This window comes from Thermobia domestica, chromosome 12 (genome assembly GCF_964235325.1).
Source record: "Thermobia domestica chromosome 12, izTheDome1.hap1.1, whole genome shotgun sequence".
Classification (NCBI taxonomy): Eukaryota; Metazoa; Arthropoda; class Insecta; order Zygentoma; family Lepismatidae; genus Thermobia; species Thermobia domestica.
The window spans coordinates 101515457-101534754 of record NC_137465.1 but is presented as its reverse complement, the minus strand read 5'-3'; the positions used below and the strand labels follow the sequence as shown (position 1 = coordinate 101534754).

The following is a 19298-nucleotide window of genomic DNA, read 5'->3' as shown; positions in this document are numbered from 1 at the left end:
ACGGAGGTAGTGTAAAATGGGAGACACCTCAGATTTTCAAAGAGGGCAAATTGTTGGTGCGCGGTTATGTGGAGTGAGCGTGACGGCAGTGGCTACTGTGTTAGGTGTGTCGCGTGGGACAGTGTCGAAGGTGATGATGGCCTACACAACACACGGGAAAACCACATCGGGGAAGCGGAACAGTGGGCGGAAGAAAATCATGAGTGACAGGTCACGCCGGGTATTAAAGCGCATTGTCACGCAGAACCGTCGTGCCACTGCGGAGCAAGTGACGGAGGAACTCAATCACCACTTCCCCCACCCTATTTCGACAATCACAGTCCGCCGCGAATTACATGACATGAACTTACGGGGTCGTGTTGCACGGACCAAACCGCTCATCAGGGACCATAACGCTTTCGCACGCCGCAAATGGTGCCGCGACCATGCAACTTGGACCGTTGAGGACTGGAAACGTGTGATATGGTCGGATGAGTCATCCTTCACTCTATTCCCAACCACGGGCCGTGTTTATGTGTGGAGAACGCCCAAAGAAGCTTATGATCTGCAGTGTCTCCGCCCAACTGTGAAACATGGCGGCGGCTCGGTGATGCTGTGGGCCGCCATATCATGGTTTTCATTGGGTCCTGTGGTCACACTTAGCGGACGAATCACTGCCATCGATTATGTCGCAATTTTAGGAGATCACTTGCATCCTATGATCCGAATGTTGTTCCCGGATAATGACGCCATCTTCCAGGATGATAATGCACCCATTCACACAGCTGGCGTTGTTGCAGCGTGGTTTGAGGAACATCGGGATGAAGTTCAACACTACCCCTGGCCCGCCCAATCCCCAGATCTCAACATAATTGAACATCTGTGGTCCGTCTTGGAAACACGACTCCGGCGACGATTTCCACCTCCATCCTCTCTCACAGAACTGGCCGATGCCCTGCACGAGGAATGGTGTAAAATTCCACTTGCTACCATTCACGACCTCTATGCCTCCATCCCGCGTCGCATCAAGGCTGTTCTGAAGGCGAAAGGTGGCCCGACACCATATTAATCTGGTAAGTTGCAATTTCGTTCACGTGTTTCCATTTTTCTGATCACCATCTGTATTTAGTGTACACAAATGGTTTTATGTCTTCATAAGCTTTTGGTAATTTCACAGATAAAAAAATTGTCCCTTTTCTGTTATGGCAAGACCACTGATACGCACATAGGTTGGAAGTATTGTAAGTACAATTGTACTTTACCAACTTCAACATCAAAAGGAGTAGTGACGTGAACGAAATCATCCTACTTCTTCTGACTATATGGAAGCGTGAATTCACATTTGAACTGCGCCTAATTTGTTTTACGGGGAGTAATTATGTTAGTTACGAATTAAGCAAATGATGGAAGAATTAGCCACAGCTCAATCTTGCAGTGATTTATCTTTCGCAATTCTAATCAGAGATAATCTTAACAAAATAAAAAAATCACATTACATTAAAGAACTGGCAGAATGGAGTGTGATATGCTGCTATTGTATTCTTCTGAATTGGAAAACGCCAGTAGGTAGTTTACTAAACGAACTTTCTCAAAATGTAGATCTGGCGATTTTGTTCGTATTCCATACACCCTACAACATTTCACTGGTCCTACAATATAACACAAACCATTTATCTTGGAAGAAGCCATAAGGGATAGTATACAATTGGATTCTTTTCCCTTCCAGCGAGACAAGTATCCAAATCATGTGATAGTATAGGAAGAAAAATAAACTGGAGATTTCAATACAAATTTCAGAAGGTAGTTTACTGGTCTGGCTGTTTTTTGTTACGACTATTTGCTCTAATGCGTCGTTAGTATTTTATGAATAAATACCCGAAGAATCCAGAAAGAAACTTTATTTTATTTTTATTTTAGGACGTAGCTTTTCCGAAAACAATAATTATACATTTGTTCGTATTTCATATTTCACTAGTAACTCTACAGATGGTATGGTTTAATATAAGGTACCAGAGCAAAAGAATTTAGTGGGTTAGCTTGTACCTTTGATTACTGATTTTCCATTGTCTGTTATCAAAATACAGTTAGAGATGCTGCAGTTCTTTTCTTTATATATTTCAGAAATTATTATAATTTCCATTTTCTATTTTGACCAGGTTTTTTTATGTCCGATTCCTTACAGGTATCAGTCTGCTAAATATTATGGATAGTTTGATTTTTTGATATCGTAATGGCTAACTTCCAATAATCCAGTACCGTGTAGTACCACAATTCATAGTACATATGTTCCTTAATAACAGCTGCCTTGAGAAGGTTTGGTATATAGATCGTTAAAAACTTCCCCTCCTAAGAAACCCCTCTCGACTAAAGGTTGGGCGAAAGATTTGTTTTTCATTTAGTATTTCTTGTCTGTCAACCTATTCTCCAAAGTGACAACTGTGAGTGGATCAGGCTTTACAGTTTTTTTAAGTACTATGAACATTTTGCAGAAGAAATTAAACATTGCAAAATAAACTAACTACCGTTTCAGATAGTCATGGTGGTTTTCAAGTAAAAAGAAAGAGAAATAAGCACAGGACGTATTAACAATCTCTATACTGATTTCTTTCTTTTTCGCTTGAAAATAATAATTCTGGAGATATACTGACTTAGAGAAAGGATTTGTTTTACAAATAATAATTTTAATATATATATATATGTATATATATGTATAATAATGCTCTCACTCTTTATATATATATATATATTCACAAATTTACAAACTGTTAATTACCAACACAAATCTGTTAAAAGTATTCAAAGTAACAGTAACTTTTATTGTACACTTCATTATTCACAGTGAATGGCATTTAAAAAAATAGTTACGACATTAGAAAATCTAATGCCTTATCACGATCATTGTCACATTTCACTAAGGCTTCTGAAACTCTTTCTTCAGGAAATCCGAAGTCCACTAACTGTTCTAAATAATTCAAATATTTTTCCGCTCGCGCTGAATCACAGTCATTTAACATAACAGCTATTTCTACTCGGTCACTTGGATAGTTCTTATCTTCCAGCATCTGCACTTGTATCAAGAACTCCACGATCTACAAATAAACCAAAGAAACATATCAATGATTTCAATCTAACATGCAAGAGTTTCCGGCTGGGAAGGTAAATGGATTAAAACAAACAAAATATGTACATATCGAATAACGGAGATGTTCCAAATACTAAAAATTTAAGAACTGCTTTTCTCTCACTCCGCGTTCATTTGGTAAACATTCTTTATTTATTAGCTTTTTCTTTTTATTACGTATATCAACTTTATCTCACCTCATGTAGATTTCATGATAGAAGAGAGAAGTGAAATCAATTCAGAAACATCCTATATCACACACACTGTTACTTTCGGTACACATGTATCTCCAATATGAAAACCTATGTACGTTTCACTCGCAGTAGTATATATGCGTTGTACTAAATCAGTGGTCTTTATTGCGACATTAACGTGAAAATTAATATACGGTAAGAAATGTACAGAGCTATAAGGACGAGTGATCAGAAAAGAATTACCACTCATACCAAAGATAAAAGTGTCCTCGCTTGGATAAATTTTAATTGCGTTTTTGATATTAATCTGAGGACTCGGAATCCACTGGAACTATTGTTAAACCTACCTGCTCATAGGGTTATGAGAAAAATGACCTGAAAGTTGGAATATAAAGTTCTTTGTATTTCAGATATCACTGATAATATGTTACTTTTTATCTATTCTGTAAAATTAAAGAATTTCCGTATAGCTTACTTTCTAAAAATACACATATGATAACTAAGAAATAATCAGCAAAAAGTAACTTAAAAAGTAATAACATGCAAAAGTTGAAGAGAGTGTACAATTATGTTTCAGAGAGGTAATTATAAAATATGTTCAAAAGCACATTGCCCTGAATATATAATTATGCGCAATCACTTGTTTTACACTCCGATAGCTTTAACTTCTTAACATAAAAGCTCGAGTATATTCAGGGTTAGATCTTGTTTACCTGTACATAGTTTAAATGCTCGACAGAGCTTGTCTGCCTACTTCGCTACAATGCCCATATTAAAATGCAGAATGTAGCACATTCTAGAAGCTAAGTTAGCAAGTAAAATTTATGTTGGGCCACTGCCGACGAAATTCTATTTTCTGAAACTAGTAGTTTCGAATTTACTTCTCGTGTGTGTCGCAAAAAATGGACAGTGAAGCTGAATATTGAACTTAGCGAGACTGAAAGTACCAGGGCAGTTTCGGATTAGAAAGTGAATCAATTTTTGATCACAAAGTTATTCGTTCACGTGCTTCTTGTGTTGTAAGTGGGTCGCAGAACATTGCACTTTAAATGTTGAATTCCCGCGCTAACTTTGTCTTTTGGCTTATTTATTTTGGTTTGGGTTTAGCGTCACTCAGCAGCGAGGGTACATGAGACGTGGACCTACAGCTTAACGTGGGATCCGAACCACATGAGTTCTCGCCGGAAATTGAACCTGAGTATCCTGCGCCAAAATCTGGTTATCGTCTATGCTATATACATAGCTACGAGGGAACTCCTCACTGATTCATATAAATATTCTCTTTCATTTGAAATGAACTGGAATTGAATAGATTGATTTTAGTTTTCCTCTTCAAATCTATTTAAATATCCCTTGCTATATGAAAATAAAATATCAAATGAAATTTATGTAGTATTAGATTTATGTGTCATTTAAATGCATTTTATCAATACAAGAAGCATTTAATTAGATCTGGAGTAAAACGATAGCGCAGGTATTCGAGACCCTTAAAGAATGATTTCAGCAGTCTGTGATTTTCATACGAATTTCTTGTTTTCTGCTTCCTGCAGGGGTACATAGATTCTGAAACCTTTAATGCCATCTGTCGAGAACATTTTAAAGTTATACAGTCTGTCCAATGGGAAGGTGACTGATCTCTCTGCCACGGAACTACCAGCAATATCTATGAAGAAGTATATGTACTCGTAGCGACACATTTCGACTGTCTTCGTCAAAGCTGCAATGACAGTCGAGGCATACGAATTCTGTGACTGACGGTACCTGCTGAACGTCGTCGGAAAGGAAGCAATGGAATAACGTGCCACCATTAAATTCTGTTTCAAACTGGGTAAACATGCAACAAAGACGTTTCAAATTTTTTAAGGTAGTGAGGTGTTGAAGTGTTTAAGTGGTATGCAAGGTTTCGTCATAGTCGTGAGAGCATTGAAGATGATCCACGATCAGGACCAGCAGTGATTGTGCAAACTAACAAAAGTGTCCAAACAGTGGCGAAGATTGTATACAAGGATAGTTGGGCATCTGCAAGGCTTATCGAGGATCTCACTTGAATTCCGAAGTCCACTGTCTGTCTCATTCTAATCAAAAATTTGGGCAAACGAAATGCATGTCCGTAGTTTGTGTCTCACACACTCAGTAGTGAACAAAAACAATACACAGTGGAACACTTCATAGGCATGAAATAAGCACCTCATGAGGATCCAGGATGCAAGTCAAGCATTGTTATAGATGATGAACCATGGTGTTTTCAGTACGAACTACTAACAAAGCATCAGAGCTCGGAATGGAAGGGTCAAGGCTCTCCAAAAGCGAAGAAAGTACGTATGGAAAATACAAGCTTGTAGAAACAATCGGTGATGTTACAAAAGAGTGACTAGGTGTTTCCTACACAACACTGAGAGTCAAATTAGTTTGTTAGAAACAGACCAGGTCGCCATACGTGAGCTCAGTTCGTACAATTAACAGAAATTGAACAAGGGCATATTGTGCGCCAACTGTGTGCGCCAACTGAAGGCCGGAGTCTCTCAGCAGAATCGTACAACACATTACACGGGAACTGTGATCAGTGTTGGACCGAGGAAGGTGAATAGATCAGCCCATTCAAGACGACAAAGATGCACACCTTGGATTCTGCATCACACAAGCTGATACTGCGTATTGCACAGCGATTACACCACTGATTAGGGAGTCAATCAAAATCAAATGCAACCGTTTGCTGGACGCAGAATTATGATACGCATGCCACTCAGCAATCCTCCTCCCAGGTCTGGTTTATGTACAGCTCGCCTTCAATGGGGTCACTAAAGCAGTAGTTGGAGGAAGGAGTGGCGCATCATTCTATGCAGTAATAAAAGCTGGTTCTGCCTTAGTTTTTTAACGTCCTATGACTGTGCTCCGATGCTAAGAGAGACGATAGGGAAGATGATGATAGAAATGATGGAACAAAGAAAGTGGGAGAACCCTAAGAAAACCCACCAAAATTACAAAGCCCGCTTAGCGCGAACGAACCAGGGGCCCCATGCATCAGAGGTGCGCGCCATACAATTGAACCACTTCCACCCCACCCTCGGTGTTAGTGGTGATCTTCATCGGATAATATGACCAGGACCTTCCCTGTGTATACGGCAGCAATAAACAAACCTAACGCTAAATCTGATGGCGTGGAGAGCCATAACCTACAATGACTTTCGCCTCTATTCAGAACATCATTCAGCAGGAACAATGTCGGCCTATACACTTTCTGTACTTTCTCCAAGGTGTACGTCACTCTCCTAGGTTGCACGATTGCCAGGCACCATTTCCATTAAGCATATGTGGAACTCGATTAGACGACATTTGGTCCAGTATGCAATACCAGCTACAAACCTTAAATTGTGCCACCCGTTGAAAGTTTGGAACGTCATTTTCAGGATGAAACACGGTACCTTTACGATCGTTTGTATGCAACAGTATAGACCTACATTGAAGCTGGAGTAGGGTACGCAATGCACTGACATTTTCTTTTGACACACCCTATGCACTGCTCATGGGGTATGAGCTGGTGCGCATAATCATGTACAGAGGATGTGTATAAATTTCATTCATATTGGATCATGACTTCTGGGTGTTCATTTTATTATTTTCCACTAGTACAAAAATTTCTCCTTGAACATCTTTGGTTGTTTCTGGAATATGTGAGTATATAATAGAAACAATGAACGTATATTTCAATATTTTTTTTTCTAATACTCAAGGTGATATAATATTGGCACGAGATCACATATTTACTTATAATCACACTAGTATATTCTGTCATTTGTGTTGTGGTTTTATACTAATTTCGTGATGAGATTTCAGTGTAAATCTCTCATATGTTTCAACACGTGTGATATAACACATCTTCCTTTATCATAAGTCATATTATGATCAATGCTTTGTGCAAGATATTGCCTCTACATTTGTTGGCGGGCATAATTACGCAGAAGCAGAGTGCTCAGCTTTGGCGCGAGGGGTTCGCAGTTCGATTCCAGGCCAGGTAAATTTAGGGTGGGCAAAATTGGGTGCATGGGTTTCCCTGAGTTTCTCTCATTTATTCCTACATTCTCATTCCATCAACTCATATCAATTAACTTTCAAGAATTATCCGTCTCCTTTAGCTTCAAGTCACTATCGTGGAACGTGAAAATACAGCTCATTGAATTTATATTTGCTTATTCACGTGTACATGGGCGTCTCTAGCGGGGGGACGAAGGGGACGCGTCCTCCCAATATTTTGAAGTACAAAATATTCAATATTTTATTTTAATTTAATTTATTTACTAACGACAGAATATCATATAAATAATAATAATTATATTTATTTGGAATATAATATTCAGGGTGTGAAACGATTGTAATCGAGTTCTTGATATACCTTAGGGGGTCCGTGAAGGTAAGCAGAAAGGTAACAAATAGAATCGAAGTTAATAAACAGGTTGGGCTAGGTTGTACCACTTAAATCGCTTTCTTTGATGTCCCCCCTCCCCCAAATTTTACATGCCAGAGACACCAGTGCACATGTATATTTAGATCAGTAAATTATTTAGTTATCATTCAATGTGATCATGTTCGGTTTATTGCTACCAAAATAAAACATTATTGCATTAACCTGACATTCAATCACATCTATCGATACACCGTATATCATTAGCGGATTAAACCAAACGTCTTAGTGGGGCTTTTTATTGTAGAGTGGAATATGTTCCCCAAAATCCCCCCACAAAAAAAGAAAAAGAGGGTGAAAGATATAATTGCTACGGAACTTTCACCACAATGCCCCCTCCCCGAAAAGATATTCTGTCTACAGGCCTGGTCGTGGCTATGCTTTACTAAATATTTCGCTAGAAAAAATATCAGGTTAAACATATTTTAGAACGCTCAAAATGTTTCAGTATTTTAGTAAAAGGAATTAAACAAAAGGACAAAAAAACTTACAAGTTATAACGCAAAATACGCTTTTCGGCGAATACCACACAAAGCGTATTTGTCGATATAATATTGTCGCGATCTACGACAATGTCCCTATGACATTTAAAAGTGCTAGTCCATTCAGCCGCTTTTCACCAGAACGAGATTGCAACCATGTTTTCAGTCAGTGCAATGTGGATTAAGACCGTTCTGCACTGGTCACGCTCGAATGCAGGGTTACAAATTTAGTTGATGTTGAGTTAAACGTCCTTTTCAGCAGTGAGGCTATATGAGACCTGATTAACGTGGAATCCGTACCACAGGGTTACAAGTATGCGCAGCAGTTTTCGAATAGTTACGTGAAGATCTTCCTCGCTGGTGGTCAAGGCCTCCCACGTAGTCCGTGATAGAGTTCCACCTTTCTCTTTAATTCTCTTCCATTTAGAAGTACAGATTGCAAATTCAGAACTAAAGAGGGAAAACAGCATTTTTTCTTGAATAACGATAGTTTTGTAAAATCTTTCTGCTAGAACGCGGAAGTTGTTGCTCAGAGTTTAGTCAGTTGCGCGTGTTGGCAATAAAATGTTGAGTCCGTATACATTTAAAACTTCCTGCGCAAGACGAGTTTTGAGGTCTCTACAACCGACTCTATCAACGGAATGTAGACAGTTCTTCAGTAGTAAGATGTCGTGTCATCTGCCCTGAAGTTCGTACGATGTGTTGTCTTTGGGTGAGATGAGGAGTTTGAATCTGCACGTCGACACTGGCAACCATTCTGGATATTGCTTCGAAAGTTGCCTTGAATTCTTTCCTGTTTGAACGCTTCTTGTTTAATGCTGCGATAGTGTCCTGAATGGCATCTGACGTTGCGTTCATGTCTAAATTTGTCTTCTGCAAAAGTCGATTGAGGGGAGGGTTATCGTGAGAACACCCTGAAGACACGTAATAGTTACGATTAACTTGCTGTCGTGCATGGCAGAAGTGCCCATGCTTTGGCTGCTGTATCTAACTCGGACCACACTGTTGAACCTCACTTATTTATTAAAATTTCACGTGAAGTTGTAACACCGCGTCGTTCCGTTCAACCCATCTCGTTTCACACAATGTCTCCAACTGGCCACTAACCATAAGCTTAAGGACAGTATTACATTTTGACGATGCGGTGAAAAACGCAATGATCTCTTTCGATGTTCCCAGACAGTTCCCCATGCACTGTACTGACGACGACCTGAAGATGGACAAGTTGAGGCTGTGACTGCAATATGAACAGTGCAGCGCGTTTGAAGCCTCCTTCTGGATCTCCTGCACTGCCCGGCGACCTTGAGTGATCGTGACGGCGCAACCATCTGTACCAATACTAACGCAGTTTTTCGGGTCGAGTGAGAAGTCTCGTAGCAAAGATAGAACAACTTCTCCAATTTTCCCTCGAGTCAGTGAAAGTTCGGTCGGTTCTGCGTCTTCGGATTCCGAGCTCCAACCAATGTCCTCACCTTTCTGCTCTGCTGATCGAGGATCAATGAAACCGAAGCAGTCTTCTCTTATTTCACCCATGTGTTCGTACCTTAGAATCAAAGACAGCTGAGATGTGTGCGAAACGACCGTAGTCTCATCAAACATAATAGAATAAAACTGATTCTCTCGCACTCGACTGACAATTTCACAGACGTGATTTCTCATCCCCAATCCTCAATGAGGGCATTTTGTATGGTTTTGTTCGCAAAAATGGTCCTTTTCGATGCTTTCTTCCAGTGATTCTTTAAGAGGTCGTCACTACAAGCCATTCTAAATTTGAGCAATTCTCGAAAATTGCCCTCGTTGAACTTAGTTTCTGCGCTGTCACCATCTGAGGTCCAATTATCTGCACACGCACCGTCCCTGTGCAAGGGCGCCGATCCTGTGGGGGGAGGCCGGGCCCACCAAATCTCATGTAGACCTCCCTATTGTATTTATGAATATACAATATTTGACATAATTTGAATGCAATTTGTTTTAAAATCCTAATATATATACATTCTGCATCTGAATAGCCCCCCAAATTTACGGAGAAATCGGCGCCCTTGTCCGTGTGGCCTTGAAAAGCAATGCCTTGCCTTCCAAGGAATATTACATTTCCCAACATTAATTTCAGTTTGTCGCGATTTTGGATGACTTGTCTTCTTGACGAGTTGATTTGATTCTCGACTGATTTCACTGGTTCCCAGTAGTTTTTTAGAAACGATTTTCCGACCTCAAGAGCGTTAATGTGATATTGTGCCTTGTTGTGAGTTTCTAAAATACCGTAGAAAGTAGCGAATTTCTTCAAAGGTTTAATCTCAAGAGTTTGGAGAGGCACGTTTCTTTAATAGCCCCCCTTCCCCAAACCCGTTGCAAAAAGTGAGCAATATTTACAAAAAGAGATCCCTCTCCTTATGGGAAAGAACCAGCCACGGATTTTCCAGATGTTCTGGCCTCAAGTAACATCGTTCTTCTTCCTGAGATTTATCTGATATTATGACTCGAATTATCGTTAGCGTAAACGAGCCATGCTAAACAGAGACTATTTTTAAATAGAGTTTAAAGAATTAACCCTCTTTTGAAATAATGCAAGAATGATCCCAAACTTTCGTTCGTGTGGCGGTAAGCTACGAGCGGCAGTGTGTGTAATTTTAATATTTAAGAGGGCTCTTGGGGGAAGGGGGGGCGATCGCCCCCCTCGCCCCCTCCTTTAATCGGCCCCTGCCGTATATTACGCCGTAAAATTTATAACGTTTAGATTAGGGTCAAAAAAATTAAGAATGTGTTGACACTCTTCAGTCTACTGATTTAGAAGCTAATTATAACGACCTAATGTATATTTTGTAACAGATTAATCCCTCCTGCTTTTAATTTATTTTTGTCTTTATCAGGGTGAACCATTTTAAAAATGAAATGAAATGAAATCTTTAGTTTTACGTCCGACGGTTATGCCGGTTAAGCTAAAGGAGACGGTGATTATGAGAAATGAATGAAATGGTGGAATGAAGAAAGTGGGAGGAAACGGGAGAACCTTAAGAAAATCCACGAGCACGGTGTTTGTCCACCACAAAGTCCAAACGGCGCGAACTGGGATCGAACCAGGGACCCCAAGCACCGGATGTGAACGCTCTACCACTGAGCCACCGCGCCCCCTGGTGAACCATTTATTTTGATACGCCCTTATTACGTATAAATTAATGGATAGAAAAAAGCTGAAATTGAGCACCATGCATATATCGACAGGAGAACAACTTTTGGCATATATACTGTGATGCCCAATATTTTAGCATTCTTCGTTTTATATTGGCACGACACGACAAGTGCGGCATTGTAAGTTTTCGTTTTATATTGAGATTTGAAACGTGTAATAACATGACGTAGCACTATTGGAAAAAAAAATACAACTTTATGTCGGGTTGGCAACACTGTTAACCTTGTAGTATCACAAAGTATCCAAACAATGTCCCCCGTGAATATTTACATGGTACAAAATTTCAGCGTTTTTTGTCTATTAGTTTAAAAGTTATAAGAGCGTACAAGATGAATGGACTGTCCTGTATATGTATCTTCCAACATTTTTTCTCTCTTTTAGCAACATACTCTTCTTTATTATACGTCTATACACTGTCTGTTTATTTACATGTGTAGGTTACATAAACATTCCCTATAGTGTACTTATAATTAGCGGCACGAGTTTTTCGCACTAAGAATCTGAAAATTTCGCGTTTCGTTTTTCATATTTCGCGTTTTGTCGCATTTTCCAAATAAAATTTCGCCTTTGGTAGCTCTTGTGGAAAAGAATTTCCTGACATTTTTACAATTGTTTCTTTTATTCTTAGATCACTATAAAAATAAACCATTAATTACCTAAAAACAAAATACACTGAATACTTCACTTGACAATGTCAATTTCATTTATAGAAAATTATATTTTTTCAAATCAAACTGAGGAAAATCAGTAACTAAACTTACTATGAGTAGGAAAGTTTTGTTGTCTTCTGAAAATACATAGGCACAAGTTGCATTTAAGCATTAAATATAAGCATGCTATATGTCACTTATCATCAGTCCATACTTGGAAAAAAATCTCTCTCAACTGGCATTGCTTGTTGGAAGCCACACATATGTAAGTGCATTTACAACAAACTTCAATCATCACTTCGGAACTCCCCATCCAGCTGCGATGGTGATAGCTAACGAGCAACATGTTCCCTATAATCGTGTCCTAATCTCCCAAAATGCACAGTTCATGCCACGTTCTACCGTTCCGTCAGCGGAAAACTAGCGTTTCTAAAGTAATGAAACGTACTTTTAAAATTTCGCGTTATATCGCGTATTGTTAAAAATTTCGCGCAACGGAAACCAAAATACAGATAGAATATCATAAAACATCAAGAAACTGAAAATTACTTAACTCTGACGCATTTCGTTTTATCGCGCATTGCGTAAAACTCGCGCCTGTACTTATAATTCACTTCTAAATTTAATCTCTGTTTCGTATCAAGATACGACTTATTTACGTGTACAGTGACAAGTGATTTACTATTAACATATGTCTAATTCTAGTGACAAGATGATTTTTACTTCGCACATTTTTAGAATTCTTTTTATGGTTTAAATCCTTTTTGAATTATGCCTATGTTGACGATGAAGACGATGTTCTTCGAAAGTACTTCCTAGTGATGAGGTTTGTTTTTGTGGTGACTATTAGCCTTTTACTTACATTATTTCTAATCATTATCACCATTCGCAATCACAACAATGGCAACGCCTAAAGAAAATGCAGCTTACCTGATCAATACGGTGTGGACTACCGTAAGTCAGCATGTTAGTCTCAGAATGTTATACAACACCAATAATTTGTGAGCAAATACTAGCTTTATTTTTTATTCCTCTGTGAATACTATTTAAATACAATTGTTTTAACAGATTACTTGAGGTAAATTCTGATTCTGACTGTTTATTTCTTAACTCTTCAGAGGCTTTTTTTTTTTTTTTAAATCATGTAACAAGACTTAAAGCCTGACGCTTTCATTTATGATACCTCTTACTGTTAGAACAACAAGAACAAATTATGTTTCATAGGACACTGTACCATTATCTACTGTAAATCTAATAATCTCATGTGAAAGAAATATCAATATCAGAGGCAAATTTCATTAAGTTTTTAATTTACTCAAGTTTGTCTCCACGTACATGTATCAGTATCTTTAAAGTACTACCTTCAACCGCTTCGATGATGAAAACACATATTTCCATTTATGGAACAGTCTTACCTCACTGTTTCATAAATGGAAACTTGTGAAACTTACTTCTGTGAGTAAATATAATTACTTCAATATTTCGGATGAAAATTGTTAATCTTGATGAAATTGCTCTGACGGTTTTCGAGATGCAAGTGAGCAATCAAGATTTTTAACTCGCACTGGACAAAATTCTGTTGCCAGTCAAGTGCTATTTTATGAATTTGGTGGATCGATATTTAGTGTTTCCAACGCTTGTGCTTATATTCTGAAAACTGAATAATACAGAATTCTGATTTGTGCAAGATAATGGTTTGTTGTTCTGAAATGTTTAGAAAGACCTAGTATATTGTCACCTGTTGTTTCTCGCACTCTAGTACGTTAATTGATTCTGGCCTTAATGTTACGTCTCGTCATGATGATATAAGACTCATTACATTGGCAGACTGCTTCGCGCATTTATGATTAAGAGAGACTATTAGTGTAACCACTTTGTAACCTAGAGTTTAGTGTAATGACTCTCGTAATCACTTAGTTTTAAAATAATAATAATAATAATAATAATAATAATAATAAAAATCGGACAATTAATTTCTGAACAATTCCAAGTGAATTTCTGTATTTCTGTGAATAGTCCGTACTTCAGAATACCACTTTTCATCAGGTTCTTGTATCCATTCGTTTGGCCTATCAGTATTCGATATTTGATAATAAACTATTCTGCCTAGAAGAACATTTGATAGCTTTACGAAAAAAAAAAAAATCCATATAATATCCTTCCTTCGTTATCGCCACCAAGGAAACATGAATGTAGTCTTTTGTGATGTCTTTCTTCTGAGAAATGATTTTCGCGTGTTTAGGGATACGAAAATCATATTAGCCACTTATATATCTCGAGCACAGAAAAATTTACAGTTAAGCCCAAGTGTACAATAAAAATCTACAAAAAATAAATAAATAAGTAAATAAATAAATAAGTAAATAAATAAATAAATAAATAAATAAATAAATAAAATAAAATAAAATAAAATGCATAGTATATATCAATTTGTTATAACATTTTAGTAATTACCTTCTGCCTGTCCTTTCCAAGATACTTGCAAGCTCTTGCTACTCTTGCACGATGAAATCCCATCTCACTGATGTTATTTACAAGCTTTTGTGCATCGAGAGGTAAAGTTGAGAAAGGGTCAGATAGCTGAGATTCTTTGGCTCTTCCTCTCGCAGGAGAAGATTTACTTTTAGGACTTGCTGAATTTCTCGACGCTCCTGGTTGATGAGTTGGGCTATCTAGGCTTGGCCACGGTTTCCAATCCTGAAATCAATTGCTAAGAACTATAATTCTACCTAATAAAACCGCGTTCAATAAAATATGCTATCGCTTTTATTCTGAGAAATAGGTATGAAAGGAAGAACCGGTCAAAGCAAAGCTAGCACAGTAAATCTTCACAAATAATGTCTATTCTAACCAGACACTTGACTTTAAACACCAACAAGCTCACAAGTAACAATTATTGTTCGCCGGATCCCATGGAATATAAAGCATGAATCTCATTAACAAGCAGTACTACTTCATAAACAAACCCTATAAATAATTTGTAAAACCTTTATGTCAGTTAACAAGCTTTTTACATCAAGTACATCATCTTCAGTCGATTATTTTGACTGAGATTCTATTACAAATCAGACGACAGTTCTCTGACATGAATGTTGATGTGAAGGTGTGTTCTTTCATTAAAATAAATAGTTCAAAAGAAATTCAAATGGCAACAATGAATGCAAATCTACAACAATCCTAAAATAAAATACGATTAATGACATATAAAAAAGGTAAATCATATATTTTATTCACTGACATTAAAAGTAGGATATTTGTAAATACAGTGCAACATATTTTATTAGTTAATTTTATCAATTTGTATGTGTTCGAGGTCAAAAATAAAATCTTTAAGTTTTACATCCCACGGTTATGCCGGTTAGGCTAAAGGAGACGGTGATGATGAGAGATGAGTGGAATGGTGGAATGAAGAAAGTGGGAGGAAACGGAAGAACCCCGGGAAACCCACAAGCACGGTGTTTGTTCATCACAAGTTCACACGGCGCGAGCTGGATCGAACCAGAAATCCCAAGTACCGGAGGTGAACGCTCTACCACTGAGCCACCGTGCTGAGGCACTCCACAATACTACAAGAATAACAGAGCGTTGCTAACACAACATAAAGTGGTATTTTTCAAATGACACTACATCAGATTATTACATATTTCAAATCGACATATAAAACAAACATCGACATTTATTCTTCAGTGTTACAAACAGGGTACTACAGCCTAAATTTGGAGTCCTCTACAACAATAATAATGCTAGAAAGACGGACATGGTAATGCACACCGAAAGTATCTTAGTGCTGAATATTATGATCATGAATGATGTGATATTATGCATTTCCAATATACAGAGACAGAGTCACAAGGGACTGAAAATTTGACTGTTTTTAAAAGACTTTACTTCAAGAAACTTTGGTCAGTATGCACTTAAATTATGTACATGAGTTTCAATACTATTCAGAGTAATTTGATTTTGCAAACCTTCCCGGACATATGAAAAACATAGGTAGACTGTTATGTTGCTTAAACTGGCATATTTGGGAAATCATTAAGTAATTACAACAAGTTCTTCCAAATTATCCGAATTTCAGTTAGCGGAACAGTATCAGGAAATACATTTAAACACTATTACCGCGAACTGTATGTGTACGTTCGTAAAAACATGATTTCCTGGAATTTAATATCCTACCTAAACGTTAATTTTATTCAACTGGAATTTTCGAACTCTATCTTTGGATATTTCTAAGTTAATCAATTTCTACTGCATTAATTTCAGAATACTGTATTACTCTATTCTCAAATCTAAGAAAATATGTCTTTTTTTATTATTATTATTGTTCGTAATTTCCAACATGTCATATGCCTATATTTTTATTAAGTCAAAGCTATTTTATACAATTATTTTCACTTCATAAGCTTTTTTCGATGACTGTCCCAATTATCCGGATTTCGTTCAGAGCTCATAGTCTGTATAACTGGAGTTCAGCTGTGCATAATTTTAAGCAGTGTAACAAATTTTTACTAATGTTTACCTTATCCCGGGAACTGTTTAAAATATCCAACTGCTGTAAATGGCATGATTTTTATGTTCACTGAAAACCATCTCCGCGATTAGATATCATACTTACCAAAGCAGTATTTCGGTATTACTGCTTCTTGTGGCTTGCTATGCAGAATTTGTACAAAAAAAATAATTCGCAATTTTATGTTCTCCATGATGTACTTTCACACAACCCTATTCAACAATGTACTGTCTCCTGACTGTCCGGGTACCCCATCCCGCTAAACATATAATAATGCGTGATCTTAGTCCATCCCTGTGTGGTGTTGCTCAGGTACATCCCCCCCCCCAAACAAAAATCATTCGTACCAACCTAATATATTTATCCAGTGGGAGTATATACAGGATGTATTTTTGAAAAATAGCCAGTGCTTTCACTCCTAGACTACAGAAGATATAGATATTTTGATTGCAGAAAACATTTAGGAGTGTAGGTGGGAGTATTCTTCTCCTATGGGTGATGTGTGAAAACCATCCCCTCTCCACCAACCTCACCCTTAAAATCTTAAATGAGAACACCTCAAATCGAAGGGCACAGAAAATGAAACATTCTGGTTATATATATATATATATATATATATATATATATATATATATATATATATATATATATATATAATCGGAGTGCTAATTCTCTAGTAATGACACACAATGAATTGTGTATATGGACCTTGCTTTCTAAGTAGCCAGTTTGTTTACTGCTAAAAACCACAAAAGATATGAATATTCTGTTTGCAGGAAAATTATAGGAGTACAGCAGGAGTTATTTCGGTGCTATAGAATATGTGTGAAATCATCCACCCACCAGCCCCACCCTCGAAGAGGAACATGTGTCTTGTGACACCTCAAATTAAAGGGCATATATATATATATATTGGTAAATAAAACATTTAAATCGAACGGCTGATTTCTAATAATAACATCCCAATAAAGTCAAAACTCCTTGTTATCTAAGTGACAAGTTTATTTACTGCCAAACCACAAAAATATGAATATTCTGTTTTGCGGGAAACATATAACATTAGGAGGGTGCAGAGAAGGATTCTTGTTGTATTTCCAGTTCGATAACTGTGTTGCCGTCGTAGTGTTTATCATTAAACTATCGTCCAACTACACACAATGAGAGACACACTACTTCAATGTCATCACGACAAAACATACTTAGATAACACTAAATTAAGCCACAATTGCCACTAACGCAACACTAAAAAAAAGTCACATTTACCATTAACGGACCAATAAACTAAAGGCCACTTCAGATGATCCATTTTTTCATCTAGTATAACATCAAACTTTTCATCCAACTCTAATTTGGTCGTGTATGATAGCAAGTGACATGTCATTCTTAACTTTCAATTCTTAACATTCTGAACACTTAATTCAATTTTTAAAATAAAATCCATTCAATTTTTATTGAAATAAAGCTAATGAAAAGGGCTTTTAATAACTGTTGATACTCTATGATTGTTGGTGAGGATATCACTTTTTTCTTAGGTAGTAAGGAAGACCTATTGTGCCGTTCTTGATATTCAAATATGGTGTGTACAAAATAAACTAGGTAAATATTAATTGAAAATTATAGGTAACGACTACTCCTATATGATCCAAGATTAGAATTATATTTTACTAACGATAAACGAAGAGACCCAATAGCAAAAATCATTCGTTCAATTTTATAATAGGACGTAAACTTAAAACAAAAAATCAATTTGCTTGCTTCTTGGCGCATGCCCAACTAATTGCGTACAGATTAATAACATGCATGTAAACCGATGTGCCATAAAAATGAGTTCATCCCAGAAACACCCATCAGCCTGTGCTTTCCTTCCTTGAAGTGATATTCTTAAAGAGTTGAGCAGGATAGTAGAGTTGGTCAGGTTGGTATAATAGAGGAAGGTAGGTTAAGTTAGTACAGTAACTTACTAGAGTAGGGTTAGATATGCAAAAATAGGTTAGTGCTTGTACATTGTGTTTATAAGTATCTATAATATGTTTCTCGTAGTGATACGACTTCCTATAGACTTGTAATCGTTTCACATTAGTAACTATACAGGTAAATATAGAATACAGCTTTACCACATTGTACAGAAAAACTCTGCGAGCGGTAATCAATATCCAATGCAGTCCTCTTTCATACTCACTCACTCATTTTAACCGTCCTATAGCACTTCAACTTGAGGTATCACAAGATGTATTTCCATCTATGAATTTAAGGATAGGAGTAATGGGGGAGGATTTCGCGTCGTCACCAATAGCACCAAAATACTTTCTCCTATACTTCCACATATTTCCTGAAACAGATCATTCATTTCTTTCGTAGCTTAGCAGCAAACGAACTAGCTACATAGAAAATAAGGTTATGTATACGTAATTACATTTTGTTATTACTAGAGAATCAGCCGTCTGATTCAAATGTTTTATTTACAAAGTATTTCTATTTTCTTTTCTTTCTTCTTTTCCCCCTTTAATTTAAGGTGTCACAAGATGTTTGTTCTCTTTTAAGATTTTAAGGGTGGGGAGAGCTTCCCTCATCATCAATAACACAGAAATACTTTTCCCTACAATTTTATATATTTCCTGCAAACAGTAAACTAATTCTAGATATTTCCCGCATGTTTCCTGTAACCATAATATTCATATCTTATGTGGTTTAGGAGTAAATTAATTTTATACGTTTC

General features: G+C 37.2%; 1 protein-coding gene across 5 annotated transcripts in view; it reads right to left on the bottom strand.

Moving 5' to 3' along the window:
• Positions 1-2711: 2711 nt before the first annotated feature.
• LOC145666552 (uncharacterized) overlaps positions 2712-19298 on the bottom strand; it is a 93206-nt gene continuing 76619 nt past the window's right edge. For all 5 annotated transcript variants that reach the window (XM_081733873.1, XM_081733878.1, XM_081733875.1 and 2 more), the window contains 2 exons: positions 14527-14769; positions 2712-3068 (listed from right to left, as the gene is read on the bottom strand). In XM_081733873.1, coding sequence (XP_081589999.1) covers positions 2841-3068; positions 14527-14769 — 471 coding nt within the window. In that variant the 3' untranslated portion in view covers positions 2712-2840. The remainder of the gene's footprint in view (positions 3069-14526; positions 14770-19298) is intronic.